The 12,923-nt window shown below is 43.3% G+C and overlaps 1 protein-coding gene across 1 annotated transcript in view; it reads left to right on the top strand.

The window, feature by feature from the left end:
• LOC126278469 (coiled-coil and C2 domain-containing protein 1-like) overlaps positions 1–12,923 on the top strand; it is a 164,892-nt gene that overhangs the window by 106,577 nt on the left and 45,392 nt on the right. The window contains exon 4 of the mRNA XM_049978613.1: positions 11,843–12,130. Coding sequence (XP_049834570.1) covers positions 11,843–12,130 — 288 coding nt within the window. The remainder of the gene's footprint in view (positions 1–11,842; positions 12,131–12,923) is intronic.

Below are 12,923 nucleotides of genomic sequence, written 5' to 3' on the forward strand. Positions count from 1 at the left end.
ACCTGCGACCGTAGCAGCCGCGCGGTTCCGGAGTGCAGCGCCAGAACCGCACGGCCACCGCGGCCGGCTGGCAAGAACAGATCGAATACGTTTTTCCATATTACTGAAGTAGGAATTTTCTCGTAATTTATGAAAGCATTTTCTGGGGCCAAAGTGTGCATAACTGAAATGTGTATACAAAATCAGTTTATTAACCCAGTCATCAGGAATGCAAACTAACCAAACAGAGTTGTCGACCGATTTTCTTTTAAAATGAATATCATTGCGAACTAAATAATACTGTCTAATCGCTACGCTTTACTTCCTCCTCCACTTCTCCTTAATGTCCTTCCAGACTGGATCCTTGTTTTGCTCCTTAGCGATGTCCTGGAGCGAAGACGAAATAAAATTTTCAAACGCAACACCTTGAATATACATCAAACAATAATTGTTTTCCTTGCAGTCCTCCTCAGCACTTTGTTTCAATCCCATAGGTGTACGTGATAAAGCATCCGCAATAATATTTGAAGAACCCTGTATGTAAACAATACTAAGGTCAAATTCCTATAGATACAGCGCCCATCGTGACAATCTACGATGTGTTAATGTTGTTGACATGAGAAATTCCAGAGCTCGATGATCGGTGTAAACCTTAGTATGTCTGCCATACAAAAAGATGCGAAATTTTGCGAAAGCCCAAACAACAGCCAAAGCTTCAAGTTCCGTAATCGAATAATTCTTTTCTGATTTAAAGAGAACACGACTTCCAAATGCAATAGTTTTCTGTACTACAACGCCGTTTTCTTCTATCTCTTGAAATAAGTGTGCACCTAGGCCTTTGTATGATATGTCCGCCGCCAAACAAAAATCTTTAGATAAATCCGGATGTGTCAGAAGTGGAGCTGCAACTAAAGCATCACGAAGTTGTTCAAATTCTGCTTGAGCTTCCTCATCCCAACACCAATTAGAATTCTTTCCAGATAGTTCACATAAACGAGGTGTGGCCAAATCATCCAATCTAACAAAGCGTCTAAGAAAATTACAGACACCAAGGAAACTACGAACATCACGTTTTGTAGTAGGAAGAGCGTAATTACGAATAGCGTCTAATTTCTCTGAATCAGGAAGAATACCTTCTGTACAAATAATATGCCCAAGAAATTTCACCTGAGAACAACCAAATTCAGATTTTTCCAAGTTCACTGCAATGCCAACTCTTGCAAAAATATGTAATAATGAATCCAAAATTTTGTTATGCTCACTCCAAGAACATTTAGCAATACGATTATCGTCAACATATGAAGTAATATTGTCACGAAGATAAACAGGTAAAATTTCGTTTAAACTACGAATGAATGCTGCAGAAATATAGTAAGTCTAAACGGTAATTTCCGAAATCACTTTTGGGTAAAATAGTCATATCCGGTTATTCTTTAACGACTCTCTAGATAGATTGATAGTTGAAGAGTTGTGTTGATAGATACAGAGAATAGTAAAAGAGTAGGCAGCGGTGCAGAAAACTAAAAGGGAAAAGGCACCACTACAGCTCGGAGCCCAGTGCACGCTACGGCACATATTCACTTTGTGTAGCGAATTCCCTGAGGACTTAAATAGCCGCACATAAATTCCAGTTTGTGACTTAGTGGCCAATTTGGTGGAAGTGCGTACGTAAACTGATTCAACCATGAACATGGATGTATGTCATTCTTAGAACTCTTACCACAAATCACTACCGGGGCTGTCGTTCTATACCACCGAATACCCAAATATTTCATTCCTTAAGGGTCGTCCTCTCTGGTTTTCCCTTCTTCCTATGCGCCATTCGTCCACTTCAATCAACTTTATTTGATCCACCGATCGGTACACCGTCGTCCGTCACTATTACGTTACACACTTCTCTGCAAAACCCGAAATAGTCGCACACGGTATTGGCAGATAAGTCAGTTTCTGATGCTGTTGCTTGCAGGTGTAGTCTATAATCCAGCAAGATACAGGAACTATATTGGTCTGGATCGATAATTTGGAATAGCAAACCTTGTTTCGTCCTGATAGTCGTTCGTTTACCACAGTTTCCGCAATGAAATTGTGAAGGCATTTCACTATCATAACTCTTCTTACGAACTTTTATAGATTTCGCTCCACGGCAGTCTAACCAGTCCCTCCTTTCGTCATCCAGTATTAGTCCATATTTCCGAAAAAATTCAAACAATTTTCTACATTGCGTAAGAATGGAACTAGATTCTTCCACGTGAGGCAATCGTCCGAAGAAACGTTTACAATACCAGACATCCCACTGACAACCGAAAAAATCGTTTGGGTTTCCCTAGCAAGTCACAAATAGTTTATCATAGCGCCCCCCACGACAGTCGCGTGATCGATTTGGAATTGCACCTTCGATATTATAGTTTGGAGCCCGCGCCTTCGACAGCAGACGTTCTTAGCAAATTACCTGATTTTCATGTTCCTATCAGATTTGCTTAAATATGGAACAGATATTGTATTAGTGCATGTTATATAATTGTCTTTACTTAAATTTTATCTATTAATTATTTTTATTGTATTTTAAATACGAAAAATTTTTTGCCCATTTATTTGTACACAGTGAACAAAATAAAACTGGCCCGGAAAATATTTAAAACGTATATATGCAGACTAAAGCGATGAATCAAAATTTGTACCAACAGTGTGATTCGAACCAAGGTCACATACGCACTCGGCAGATGCGTTAATCACTACGCCACCCTGGCACAACTTTTGCACAGTTGCACGGACTACACGATCATGCATTCCTCCTCAGTCCAAATTACCGTTCATGCCTCAGTCCGTTTTGTATTCCCCCTAAACTCTAACAGCACTACACAGGCTTTCCGACTGTACTGCAATAGCTGCTCAGCTTTGTAAGTGTGCACGAGAATTTGGACTGACGAGGGAAGCATTCTAGGATAGTCTGAGCAGTTATGCAAATGCGCTGTGGCGTAGTGGTTAGCGCATCTGCCTAATGAGCAGGGAACCAGGGTTGGTACAAAATTTAATTCGTCTCCTTAGTCTGCATATATAGGGTGTTACAAAAAGGTACGGCCAAACATTCAGGAAACATTCCTCACACACAAATAAAGAAAAGATTTTATGTGGACATGTGTCCGGAAACGCCTAATTCCCATATTAGAGCTCATTTTAGTTTCGTCAGTATGTACTGTACTTCGTCGATTCACCGCCAGTTGGCCCAATTGAAGGGAGGTAATGTTGACTTCGGTGCTTGTGTTGACATGCGACTCATTGCTCTACAGCACTAGCATCAAGCACATCAGTACGTAGCATCCAGGTTAGTGTTCATCACGAACGTGGTTTTGCAGTCAGTGCAATGTTTACAATTACGGAGTTGGCAGATGCCCATTTGATGTATGGATTAGCACGGGGCAATAGCCGTGGCGCGGTACGTTTGTATCGAGACAGATTTCTAGAACGAAGGTATACCGACAGAAAGACGTTCGAAGCAATTGATCGGGGTCTTAGGGAGCACGGAACATTCCAACCTATGACTCGCGACTGTGGAAGACCTAGAACGACGAGGACACCTGCAATGGACGAGGCAATTCTTCGTGCAGTTGACGATAACCCTAATGTCAGCGTAAGAGAAGTTGCTGCTGTACAAGGTAACGTTGACCACGTCACTGTATGGAGAGTGCTACGGGAGAACCAGTTGATTCCGTACCACGTACAGCGCGTGCACGCACTATCAGCAGCTGATTGGCATCGACGAGTACTCTTCTGCGAATGTTTCGTCCAACAATGTGTCAATCCTCATTTCAGTGCAAATGTTCTCTTTACGGATGAGGCTTCATTCCAACGTGATCAAATTGTAAATTTTCACAATCAACATGTGTGGGCTGACGAGAATCCTCACGCAATTGTGCAATCACGTCATCAACACAGATTTTCTGTGAACGTTTGGGCAGGCATTCCTGGTGATGTCTTGATTGGGCCCCATGTTCTTCCACCTACGATCAGTGGAGCACGTTATCATGATTTCTTACGGGATATTCTACCTGTCCTGCTAGAACATGTGCCTTTACAAGTACAACACAATATGTGGTTCATGCACGATGGAGCTTCCGCACATTTCAGTCCAAGTGTTCGTACGCTTCTCAACAAGAGATTCGGTGACCGATGGATTGGTAGAGGCGGACCAATTCCATGACCTCCGCACTCTTGACTTTCATTTATGGGGGCATTTGAAAGCTCTTGTCTACGCAACCGCGGTACCAAATGTAGAGACTGTTCGTACTCGTATTGTGGACGGCTGTGATGCAATACGCCATTCTCCAGGGCTGCATCAGAGCTTCAGGGATTCCATGCGACTGAGGGTGGATGCATGTATCCTGGCTACCGGAGGAGATTTAGAACATATCCTGTAACAAAGTGTTTGAAGTCACGCTGGTGCGTTCTGTTGCAGTGTGTTTCCATTCCATGATTAATGTGATTTGAAGAGAAGTAATAAAATGAGCTCTAACATGGAAGGTAAGCGTTTCCGGACACATGTCCACATAACATATTTTCTTTCTCTGTATGTGAGGAATGTTTCCTGAACATTTGTTCATACCTTTTTGTAACACCTCGTATAGGCGTTGCCGACCGCAGCACCGCATGTATTACCGGATACATGTCCACATAACATATTTTCTTTCTTTGTGTGTGAGGAATGTTTCCTGAAAGTTTGGCCGTACCGTTTTGTAACACCCTGTATACATCAAAGATGTTTGTGACTTCAAAAAGGTCGGTGGATCCGTACGGTTCTAAACTTTTATAAGACTGACGCGAAATTGTCCGTTCTTAATGAACAAACTGCCGATCACAGAAAATGCTGGAACTCGTGATTTCCATATACCGTGAGGTTTTTGTCAGATTTCTGCGCATGCACATACCCCACCTGCTCAGTCACAATATCTCGGCGTTTACAAATTAGTTACACAAAACTAAATATTCACTGTGAAAATGGCAAATAATTTACACAGATGTTTGACACAACAGTGAATGCCGTATATCTTCAAGTTTAATTACCGTCTAATGCTGTTAACTCGCCACCACCCTGCTAGGTGGCATGGGCGAACGAGTTTTTCCGACAGACATCACGGAGTCATATAATGGTGCAGAGTGTGCGCAGTGTTATTCATGGTTTGATGAATACAAATCCGCTAGACAAACTGTTATTAACTGGAACAATCGTTTCACAATGGACGCTGGGTCACCGTGGATCAGGAGTCTCTGACGCAGTAGCTGAACAAGTTCAGTAGTCTTACATTCGTAGTCCGGGTACATGAACGAGACTTGCCAGCTTAGAACTGAATATGCCTAGGGATATAGTATGGAATATGTTATGTGGAAGGTATTACGGAAACGTCTGTCACTGAAGCCGCAAAAATGGAACTGTGGCAAACTTTAAGAGGAACTGGCAAAGAAAAACAAACTGAGTTTTGTACAGACGGTGAGCATAGTAAAATTGGTTCAGTGACGAAGCCACCTTCCATATCTGCAGTAAAGTGAACCGTCATAGTGTCGGCCATGGGGTGAACAAAAACACTTACGCTGCAAGCTATAAGAAGATTGGCATTTCTTTCGTTGTTGCAAACCAACTGTAACAGCCATATCGTACCAGGAAATCCATGAAAATTATATGATGACACAATTACAATACGACACAATTTATTTTCCAGCGTGATGACGCGCCGCCACATTACGACCGTGAAATTGTCCCGTATCTCCGTAGGACTGTGCCGGCTTGGTTTGGAAATGGTGAACCAAGCGCTAGACACCTCGAGCACCAGATTTTACCCCAATGGGCCTAGATTAAAGAGAGAGAGGGAGAGAGAGAGCGTGTGTCCGTTCTCCCGCTCCCAGGAAACGTTGGCGAGCTGCGAGAACTGACAGCACAAGCACACGAGACCATATAACTAAATTTCCTTCATAGGATTTTGCAGGAAACTGATTCCAGACCGGGCGTTTCTCATGTTACAAAAGGTAGCGACTTGTATATGAAACCCGAGTACATATTGCATTTAATTCTGTATATTTATGTAAGCTGTTTACCTTTTCCACATTCAAAGGTTTATTTTTGTATAAGTAATTTATAAGCACTCTATAATTCACTTCCTCATCTCATTATGTTTGAGTGAGTGAAAGGGCAGACGGGTTTAGTGACCAGATGAATGCAGCGCAAAATGAAGCTTACGATAAAGCAACGACTGTTCATTCTCGAGTATTATACGAAGCACAGTTCTCGCGGAACTGATTTCTATATAGTTTAATACTGGAAAATATTTCTGCCAAAACTCCAGCGAAGGCCGCAATGCAAAACGTAGAAGAAAAATATCGGAAAACAGGTTATACAGCGAATAAAAGCCGTGATGTTCATCAAGGAGGATCAGTCGCTCGCCAGCATTATTGCAAATATTTTCCGGAAAGCAATACGTAGACCATCCTGTAGTTGTACCATTTAAAATGAAAATTCCAGGAATAGATTTCAGATCCTAACAATAGGTGAAAAATTATACTCCTTCTCGGTAGAACCTTTCTGAACCGACTGTTCGTGATGACGTTATGTTGTTTAACTTTAAAAGCAAATGACTGAACTTGAAGAAGGTCGTGTGACAGTACGATTGAAAATTAATTGTAATTGACCAACATAATGTGTGACCAATATGACCCATCTGTCTCCATAATGCCGGCCGCGGTGGCCTAGCGGTTCTAGGCGCTCGGTCCGGAGCCGCGCGACTGCTACAGTCGCAGGTTCGAATCCTGCCTCTGGCGTGGATGTTTGTGATGTCCTCAGGTTAGTTAGGTTTAAGTAGTTCTAAGTTCTAGGGGACTGATGACCACAGATGCTGTCCCATAGTGCTCAGAGCCGTTTTTTTTTTGTCTCCATAATTCAAAAATTCCTACCAACCGATCCTTTCTTCTGGTCAAGTTGTGCCACAAACTTCTCTTCAATCCTATTCAATAACTAATGAGGAAGTATTAAATAGGATTGGAGAGAAGAGAAGTTTGTGGCACAACTTGACCAGAAGAAGGGATCGGTTGGTAGGACATGTTCTGAGGCATCAAGGGATCACCAATTTAGTATTAGAGAGCAGCGTGGAGGGTAAAAATCGTAGAGTGAGACCAAGAGATGAATACGCGAAGCAGATTCAGAAGGATGTAGGTTGCATTAGGTACTGGGAGATGAAGAAGCTTGCATAAGATACAGTAGCATGGAGAGCTGCATTAAACCAGTCTCAGGACTGAAGACCACAACAACAACAACAACAATTCAAGAATGGTGCAAATGGCTCTGACCACTATAGGACTTAATATCTGAGGTCATCAGTCCCTTAGAACTTAGACCTACTTAAACCTAACTAACCTAAGGACATCACACACATCCATGCCCGAGGCAGGATTCGAACCTTCGACCGTAGCAGTCGCGCAGTCTGAAGCGCCAGGAGCCGCTCGGCCACCACGGCCGTCTCCATAATTCAAATCGAAACGAACAAAAGTGAATGAAAGACTGAAAGAGACCCTCGAATTCTCATGGTACAGTAAATAAGATTTTGAAAACGAAAATGTGACTGAAACGTAAAAAGGAGTCAGTGTATTAAAGTGTTGCTGTACGGCAGTGAAATGTAGACGATCAATCCGTAAATCGATCAGAAACGAATGGCCTGCTCGGCTTGAAAGACATAGACGCGTGAGCTGGTTTACCTGGAAAGACATGAAATCAAACAAATTTTCTCAAGGAACTTAATTCTTGTACAGGACTGAAATTATGAGTGTAATGAAACGGGAGTGTGCATAACATATAGCCAAACCAATGGATGGAAGATTACGCAAGGAGATAAGATGTCGATTCCAAGAAATAAGACACAGTCGATGGCTTAACGGAAGATAGAAGACATTAAAGGACATAGCGGAGGAATATGCATTTGTATAAAAGAAGATTTCATGGCCTTTGTAGAGCAATAGAATTAAAATGGCTAATGAAGATGATGTTAATACCAAATTGACGATAAATATCTGAGATCAAGAACTGTTTTTGCAATCGCAAAACAATAGATGTTGAAGTTATCTTTCAATTCCTAGAAGCATCACTGTGCTGAAGAAAACTATCACTGTAAAATATCGTTAGCGTGTTAAAAAAATGTTTTCTGTAGTTCTATAGTGAACAAGTACAGAAATAATTGCATGGTAACTGCCCAGAACAGAAAAGGCAGGTAGCTGACATACATGATTACTCATGTGGTATGAGGAAGAGGGGTACAACAGTCATATTAAATAATAACCGGTATAGAGATGAATATTGGGGATATTGTGTCACAGACGTACAAATAAAATTATTGAAATCAGATTCCAAAAAATGAGGAAAAATATCATTTCATTCGAAATAAAAAGTGAATATCTATGGTGAAATAGTTGTAAACCGTCTTAGAATGAGGATTAATTTTACAGTTAGACGGTTCAGGTTTCTCGAATACGAGACACTCATGATGTAATGGTATCGTGAGACATATGGAAACCTGCCTCGAAGCTGTCGCCCATGGTTAACAATGGTGTCTATTGCGGAACGTGCGAACACAGAGGACAATGAAACAGAAATATGTGCTTTCTTTTGTGAGAAAACTGGGCCCCCTTGCGACAATACGCAAACATCTTCAATCGATTTGGCCTGTACATGTCTTTTAGGAACAACAGCACAAACCAGCAACTTCGTGCGGAAAGGGGGTGAGCCAGGGAACACTTGGAATGGTACCTGGAACAGAGACGTCAAGTTCTTCTTATTGACGCTTGCAGGACACCTGTCCGAAGACTGATGATCATCGTATTAGACCACAGAAGCGACAGAAGCAGCCATACACCACGAATATGTGTTGTATGAAGTCCCACGGGGTCAACAGGAGGCGGTTCAGCAGTCCCTCAACAGCATACATACAATGTCGGCCAACTTTTTCGCTGTCGAGGAAAATGTGATACATGTAAAGTTTCGGTACAGGGTTATCGAATAGATTGTACAGCTGTACAGTTAACATTTCAGTGATGCATTCGTCTTCCGAGACGATTGCGCGTTCACGTCGTAAACACCTTCCTCCAGGTGGCAGGAATTGACTGAATGGAAAAGCCTGCATTTTCTGTTCAATGAACCCGACTGAACTTGCTTGTGACCCTAAAATAACAACAGTTATTGTCAAGGAGAGGGACTTGCATAAGCAGTGACATGTCTGTGTTATTGTGGACAGCTTGAAGACAAGGCTCGAAACTCGTTACACTGCACCGAAAGAGTAACACGGTATCGAATGTTACAGGTGTACTAAGATGTTTACTTTCGAAAAAAACTGTGAGGGGCGATGAAAACGTTTCCCTTTGAGCGCGTTGCTGCAGCGTCTTTGCAACGTAGCGATGCTCCGACGCGGATATATAAGCGCCGACAGGTACACTAGTCTGGCATTCGTGTCTTTCCGACGTGTGTGTAGTAAATGCGGAAACGTGTACTGTGACGAAGTTATTACCAAATGCGTCCCAACAGGGCCAAAGTGCTGTTATTATTTTCTTGGCTGCTGAACAGCAAACAATGGTAGACATCCATCGGTGAATGAAAAATTTGTATGGGACAGCATATCTGTCGAAAAATGGTGTGCCCAGTTCAGTTCCGGTTGAGTTTTGACACAAGACGCCGTGCGGTATAGGGGGTCATCCATTACAGACAACTCAAGAGGGAGACCTCGAATATCCGCGTATAGTCCCAATTTATCTCCATGTGATTATAGCGCCTTCGGTCCTATAGAAAAAGACGTGAAACGTCGACGATTCCTGTCGGTCGAGGATGTGCATCGGGCACTTGCAGACTTCTTCACGCAGCACGACACGGCATTTCACCAAACGGGTATCTTCAGCCTGGTATGTCGGTGGGATGATAGCCTCAATGTTTAAGGCGATTTTGGTTAATTGCCGTCCGATTCTGGATTTTCCGGTGCTTCAACTGAAACTTTTTGCTCACCTTTTCTACTTACACATTTAAAATATTGATTTTATTTGATAGTGCAGTATTCAGTTTTAGTTTCATAAAGTTATTCTTTCCTTTCAACCACCCTTCGAATATAGCAAAGTTTAGTTGATGTCCAGGTGGTCTTGAATATGTTTTTAGCAGTTACATCTAAATAACAATTATGGTTAGAGAATGAAAACGTGTTCCAGGTGGTCTATAATCTGTTCATTATTCGCGCAACTTTCAGTCATTTTCAGTGACATCTTTTAAGCTTCACTCTTGGAAATAACCCATGGTTGAAATTGGATGATTGCACTGAAAATAAACAGATTAGAGTCTACTTGGACACCTTTTTTATTATCAAAACAGTTTGAGAGTGTGGACAGCCACGAAAATTACGAGGGTCGGTCAAAAAGTAATGCCTCCCATTTTTTTTCTACTTAAAAAAATTAAGTTAAGTGAAAAATTTGAATTTGGCGCCATTCCTCAAACCTTCTTCTGCAATCCACTGCAGTAGTAACTTTCTGTGTCAACAGGTGGCAGCACAGCAGAAGTTTGTAAGATGGCCGACATCGATGTTCGTTCGAGACAGCGTTGTGTGATTGAATTCTTGAATGCAGAAGTTGAAACGCCCATACGCATTCATGAAAGACTGAAGCAGGTGTATGGTGTTGTGACAGTGGATGTCAGCACTGTTAGACGATGGGTTCGTCGTTGTAAGGAAGCTGAAGGGCAAACACCGTTGACTGACGAAAAGCGGAGCGGCAGGCCGGTGAGTGCAGTGACTCCACACAACATTCAGCAAGTTGATGACATCATTCGTGGTGACCGTCGGGTGACTGCAGATGAAGTGTGTCGCATTATTTCTCTTAGTAAAGGCAGTGTGATCACGATTATGAAACAATTGGGGTACTCAAAAGTTTGTGCACGGTGGGTTCCAAGAATGTTAACCGATCAGAATAAAGAGGCAAGGAAAACAATAGCCTCCCAACACTTGCAGCGCTTCCGTTTGGAGGGAGATGAGTTTCTGAAAAAAATTGTGACCGGGGACAAAACATGGGTGCATTTTTTTGAACCCGAATCAAAGAGGCAGTCAATGGAGTGGCGTCACACAAGCTCGCCGAGGAAGAAAAAATTCAAAACTGTGCGATCGGCAGGGAAAGTTATGGCAACAGTTTTCTGGGATACAGAGGGTGTGATTCTGGTTGATTTTTTGGAGCAGGGATGCACAATAAATTCTGTTCAATACGTCACAACCCTCAAAAAACTTAAAGCACGTCTTCAGCGAGTTCGCCCAACAAAATCAATGGCAGATGTTCTTCTTTTGCATGACAATGCAAGACCACACACCAGTCGTCACATCTCTGACGAGATTGTCAAAATTGGATGGGAAGTTTTGCCTCATCCCCCATACAGCCCTGACCTGGCACCATCAGACTTCCATCTGTTCGGGCCACTAAAAGACGCTCATCGTGGGATTCATTTTGAAGATGAGGAGGCCGTCAAAACATCCGTGCGTCAATGGCTTAGGAAGCAGAGCTGTGATTTTTACCGTGCTGGGATACATGCCCTTGTTCAAAGATGGACCAAAACTGTAGAGATGGGCGGAGATTACATTGAAAAATAACAAAATGATCCTCAATGTTGTGGTTTTCAACCTATGTAATTGCATTTAAATTTCCTGACAATTAAACGTAGAAAAAAAAATAGGAGGCATTACTTTTTGACTGACCCTCGTACAAAAAGTTAGCAATTAGGGTTATTGGAGACTTTGTATTTGTTGCGGACTTCAACACTGTGTGTTACGTGTCTCTCGTGCCAGTGATGCAGGACACTGATCTGTCGTGTCTGCAGGGACACGACGCCGAGCACGACATCGAGCAGCTGGGTGCAGGTGCAGGGGCAGCTCAAGTCGCCGCCGCCGGCACCTCTGTCCCCGCCGCCCCCGCAGCCGTCCGGCCGCAGCCCGCCGCCGCCTCCGGCGCCATCCTCCGCCCCCGCGCCCGCGCTGCTATCCGCCTCCACTCTGACGGCGCACGTGATGCGGCGGCGGGACCTGGGCCCTGGGGGCGGCAACCTGTACACGTCTGTGGACTACCCGGACCTGCTGGCCGGCGGTGGCGCCCAGTGGGGATCAGGAAGGTCAGTACGCTACACTACACTACGCCGAACGACCTACACAATTGGGAACCACGCGGATCTGCTGGCGGGCAGCAGGGTGCATTGGGCGTCCATTTCAATAAACTAAACTACATTAAAGCCTTTATGGGCTATCCGGTTGCCGCGCGGGACTAGCCGAGCGGTCTCAGGCGCTACAGTCATGGACTGTGCGGCTGGTCCCGGCGAAGGTTCGTGTCCTCTCCCGGTCATGGGTGTATGTGTCTGTTCTTAGGGTAATTTAGGTTAAGTAGTGTGTAAGCTTAGGGACTGATGATCTGATTTCACACACATTTCAACATTTGACTATACGGATATGCTCACTAGCATGAATGTACAGATCAGTCCGCTACACCACCTATATAACACTGGAGCCCCTACATCCACTTAGATTACTCAGATCTACTGCCCAGGCGAGCGGGAGTGTGCAGTGGGGCTCCTGGAAGTCAGTACATTACACTACATTACCTTCAACATCGCAGCGCGTCATCAATAGTTGTTTTTTTTGTCATGAGTACTGACTGGTTTGATGCGGCCCGCCACGAATGCCTTTCCTGTGCTAATCTCTTCAGCTCAGAGTTGGTTAATATATTAATATATTACTATATATTAATATAGTAAAAAAACTAAAATCCCGCCCCGATTGCGAAAAAAGCACCTGGTGTTAAGTGTTAATCCAGGTTTCGGCGTAGATAACTACACCTTCTTCAGAACAACAATAAAACCCAAAAGTGCCTAAAAAGACCTTTGTCGGTAATTAAAAGAACACCATAGCTAT

The sequence above is a fragment of the Schistocerca gregaria genome, chromosome 6 (genome assembly GCF_023897955.1).
Source record: "Schistocerca gregaria isolate iqSchGreg1 chromosome 6, iqSchGreg1.2, whole genome shotgun sequence".
NCBI lineage: Eukaryota > Metazoa > Arthropoda > Insecta > Orthoptera > Acrididae > Schistocerca > Schistocerca gregaria.